The 4,411-nt window shown below is 48.9% G+C and overlaps 1 protein-coding gene across 2 annotated transcripts; it reads right to left on the bottom strand.

Moving 5' to 3' along the window:
- Window positions 1-1,313: 1,313 nt before the first annotated feature.
- On the bottom strand, window positions 1,314-3,672 carry LOC123049554 (uncharacterized). Of its 2 annotated transcripts, XM_044472455.1 has the most exons (3): window positions 3,481-3,672; window positions 2,081-2,578; window positions 1,314-1,995 (listed from the first exon to the last, which is right to left on the bottom strand). In XM_044472455.1, exons 1-3 carry the CDS (start codon window positions 3,569-3,571, stop codon window positions 1,451-1,453), a joined length of 1,134 nt encoding a protein of 377 aa, XP_044328390.1. In that variant the 5' UTR covers window positions 3,572-3,672; the 3' UTR covers window positions 1,314-1,450. The 2 variants fall into 2 exon arrangements, with proteins under 2 accessions (XP_044328390.1, XP_044328389.1); XM_044472454.1 differs by lacking the exon at window positions 3,481-3,672 and having other exon boundaries at window positions 2,081-3,465.
- Window positions 3,673-4,411: the final 739 nt, after the last annotated feature.

Here is a 4,411-nt window from a genome sequence, read left to right as displayed (position 1 = left end):
CTATTCATTATTCCTTCTGCTGGCTCAAGAAATGCCCCACACTTTTAAAAATATTTATGTTTTCCTTATTGAGTAGAAGATTTCTGTATCAACACCGTTATGCAGTCTTATGTAGTGATAGTCATATTTTCATGTTTTCGTAGAACCGTCATAATCACAAAGAATTGCAACGGGTAGATAACAATATTCTTAGGGTGTGTGTCATGATCGGAGAAAATTTGTTCTGAAAATAGTGGTAAAGTACAAGCAAATTGTTGCAGGCAAGTAGGTCGATACCTATACAAACAGTTGTACAGTCATGGAACAGATTATATCAAAAGTACCCCCTTCTTCTCCTAATATATGATACGCACACTCGTGCGTATTCGAGAAAAAAAAAATCAAAAGTACCAGCATGTTACGCTTGGTGTACATAGAACATGGCTTGTAGCTAGTTCATGTCTTATGCTATGGGAGTTGACTACGAGTAGTTCACACCAACACCGCTGAAAATTCAGCATTCCATCAGAAGTTCTGAAGTCTGACATCATGGGCCCTACTCGTTGAGGGGCCTCAAAAGGATAGAGCTGCTACAGTACGCATGGGACATGGCTGTGCAGACCGATGTGTTTTTTTTTTTTTAGAACTGCAGACCGATGGTCACATTCACATTATAATGTATATGGTAGCATAGATGAGTAGAGTGATTACCGAATACGACCTGTTGTACTTCGATTGATGATTTAAATGGTACATGTGACAAATGAACAGCAGAAATCTGAACCATGCTGCCTAAGGCGAGAGGTCGACTAGTCTGGTTTGTGGCTGTCAAATAAACCAAGTGAGTAGCTTTGAGTCATACCTACCATAACAAATTTTGTTATTGTAGAGGGAGTAATTTACTATCTTCCACAACACATTATATTAAAAAGCGTGCTAATTAATGGAATTTGTTTTTGACAGCAACGTATTCTTGGGGGAGTTCAATTGTACAGGTCCTGGTTCGAATTTGAGTCGGTGGGGGCTCCTGGATGCGTAAACTGAGTGAGGACGAGATGAAGCCATTCCTGGGCTCCAACTCCATCCATGGTGTTGACTGGTTGAAGCTCGATCCTGTCCAAGGAGGGGGAAAAGATTGACGTGGTTTAGTTGACAAGTTCAGCTGGTAGCGTCCTTTGCTCTCGCTTATGAGAACAAGTTCAGCCTAAAGTCTGTTCTTTGGTTTCTCTTTTGAGACTTTGTATTCCAGATTGAGCGTCCTTTGTTCTCCTCTTATGGATTCATGGAGTAAAAACAATTTAGTCTTGCATGGTGTTCAAATGTTTGAAGCTTGCTTGTTCTGTTAATTTCAATTGGGAAATTCGAAGAAAATTAAAGTTATGGAAAATTCGAATGGTAGCCTCGTACCGTTTTCTTTTAAAGGAGGACAACCCCGGCCTCTGCATCGTACTAGTACATCGACTAATCGAGTTCACATTAACAGTCGGCGAGCCGCGCGCTTGCGCACGCTGACGAGAGAGATGTCATCCACGACCGGCCCGCAGAGCGTGCCGTCGACCTTCATGTGGTAGTGAAGGCTCTGGAACACCACACGCGTGAGGTTCCCAACCGCCACGAAATCGAGCATGGCGCGCCTGTACCCTCCCGTGCCCTGGGACTGGTACTGGACTTTCAGGCTCGCCGCCGCCACATAGGCCTCCACGACCATGGACTCCTTGCACCCGTTGGCCGCGTCCCCGACGTAGAACTGCAGCCTGTACGATCTCCCGGCCACGGTCGCCACCTCCTGCACCAGCGCGGCCTCCCTTCCGGCCACCAGCTCGACGGCCCGGGCGCCGTGCGGCACCCTGTACCTCGGCGCGTCCACGTATTTGACCACCTTGGTGCTCGACATGATCATCCATCCCGGCAACGGCGAGCAGCTGTCCTCGTCCATCGGCGGCACCAGAACCCCCCACGGGCAGTCCGGGAAGATGTACGGCCCATCCTCAAAGTCGCCATTCCTCAGCATATTACCTGCAGTTTGAGTTGAATCACTCGGTCGTTAGGATTCGCTACCAAGTTGAATCTTCAGATCGATGTGGGAAGCTAGCGATGTTACCTTTGGATTTCGTGGGAGGTTGGAGGGTCTTGATGGCGATGGCGTCGATGACGGGGCCGCACGCCGGGTCCTCCTCGGCGCCGGGGTTGTGGATGGCGAGCCACACGGCGCTATGCTTGGCCCTGAAGGCCCATGAGTAGGAATCCCAGCCGCCGCTGCTGTACACGGTCTGGACAGGGAGCACGCCGGAATCCGCGGCGACGGACACGTTGAGCTTCTCGGCTTGGGCGCAGGTGCGCGCCGCGCTGAAGGTGATGGAGTAGTAGGCACGCCGCGTGACTCTGATGTTCTGCCGGATCGACGCGTCGTTGCCCAGGCGCACGGCGCTGGCGCCCTCCGGCACCGCCACCACCATGCCTCCCTGCTGGTGCCCCGACTGGATGTACTCGACGAACCCCGAGATCTCCCAGTTGGGTATGGAGTGGCGCCCCATCACCACCGTGCCGTTCAGCTGGGACTTGGCTGGCCCGTCCTTGAAGTTGCCGTTGGGTAGTAGGCCTATGCACACAAGAATACAGAGTAGATGATCCCACACGAGACGTATTAGCCATATAATCATGGTAAAGCAATTCGCACATTGCGGCCGCAGAAAGCTAGGACACATGAGCCGTGCAAATGAGCTTAGATTTATTATGTTTACGATTTTAAGTTGAGCTTTCTCTAAAATTTGTTGCCTTGGACTTGGCGCAGTCAAGCCTAGATGAATAGTAGTACAATGTAAAACATATGGCACACAAATTATATCCACGGAAAGCTATGTACTCCGTAAACTAAAATAAAAGCATTTAGATCTCTATTTTAGTGATCTAAATGCTCTTATATTAGTTTATAATGATCTAAATGCTTTTATATTAGTTTACGTACTTTTTACAGCATATATTCTATATTTTATTGTTCATATGAAATGGTCAAAGTTTGACTCAAAATATTATACCCTAACAAACCCGGACGGAGATGAGTAGTACACGCAGCAGCTAATATCTGTGCACCAGCAGCGGCTGGGAGCCTGGGACTCCTACCCATACGGAGGTGAGTAGTATACGCAGCAGCTAATATTTGAGCTCCCCGTCCAGACAAAGTACGTGAGTAGTGTTACAAAATAGTGCCAATCTAGATACTTGTGCTTACTTACGGCGCATTAGCTAGGAGTCACAGTGTCAAAGTTTTGACAGCATGCTAGCTCTCTGAATGTACTCTGAAATGACATGCACATATCAAGTTGTGAACAGGGCAAGCAATAAGGGACCCCAAGTCCAAGCAATAATACAGTACGTTAACATTGTCACCGAAACTAACAAGTACGAAAACAGAAGGCTCAGCAACATGAAGCCTACACACGGAGGTATCCTGCTATGCTACGCTAACGTAACGTATACGGGCACCAATTTGCGAGATCTCACCGTCCGTGACGGCCGAAACCGCCCGAGCAGCAACGCCGACGAGCACGAGCAGTGTCATGCACCGGCGTCGCATCCCCTCCGCCATGCCCATCTCGATCTCTGCGTGTCTGGCGAGCGCTCTCCTGAGCTCGCAGGCCTCAACTCTGCTGGAGCTTTTAAACAGGGACTGGTCGATGAGCGAGCAGTGGCTTCCCTTTACAATGCATGCATGGCAACTTGGCTAGGCTGGCAATGGAAGGCGAGAAGAGGGGGCCGGGTTCCAGGGCACGAGAAGGACAGCCAAGCATCCCTCGGGTCTCACTCGCTTCCGGTTGCTCTACGCTTCAGTTTCCTCCACAGCGCCCAATGCAGTGCAGCAGCCTCGGGGTTTGGGGGCGACGCGCCATTGGCAAAGTGGCCCGCTATGTGGGCTATGCAGTGCAGCAGCCTCGGTTCCAGGGCACAAGAAGGCGAAATCACTAATTAAGAAGTACTCGTTGCAAAAACACTCCACTTTCTCAGGTCGCGACAAGTGGCATGTGCGCCACTTGTCGCAACCGGGGGGTTTTCTCTTTTTTCGTAGATCCGTTTATTCAAAACGTTTTATCTCTTAAGCCGTGCATCCAAATCTCGAACCGTTTTCATCATTGGATTCCTCGCGTCGAGATCTTCAAAACTAGATCCCATGTTGATAGGTTTTGACAAAGTTTTTTTAGAAAAAACCGGACGAAAAAACTGGGCAAAAAAACCGAACCAGGAGCACGGTTTTTTTCCCTTTCCGAAAGAGGCACGCCCGTGCCTCTCACGAAATCACAACCGTGCCTCTCGTGGAAGCAAAACCATGACTCTCGTTGAAGGAAAAAAACAGAAAACACGTTTTTTTTTCGTTTCCGAGATGCAGGGCCATGACTCTCGCGAAAAAAAAAAAATACGTATTTTTTTCCCTTTCCTG

Source organism: Triticum aestivum, chromosome 2D (assembly GCF_018294505.1).
Source record: "Triticum aestivum cultivar Chinese Spring chromosome 2D, IWGSC CS RefSeq v2.1, whole genome shotgun sequence".
Classification (NCBI taxonomy): domain Eukaryota; kingdom Viridiplantae; phylum Streptophyta; class Magnoliopsida; order Poales; family Poaceae; genus Triticum; species Triticum aestivum.
This window is presented reverse-complemented; position numbering and strand designations above follow the sequence as displayed.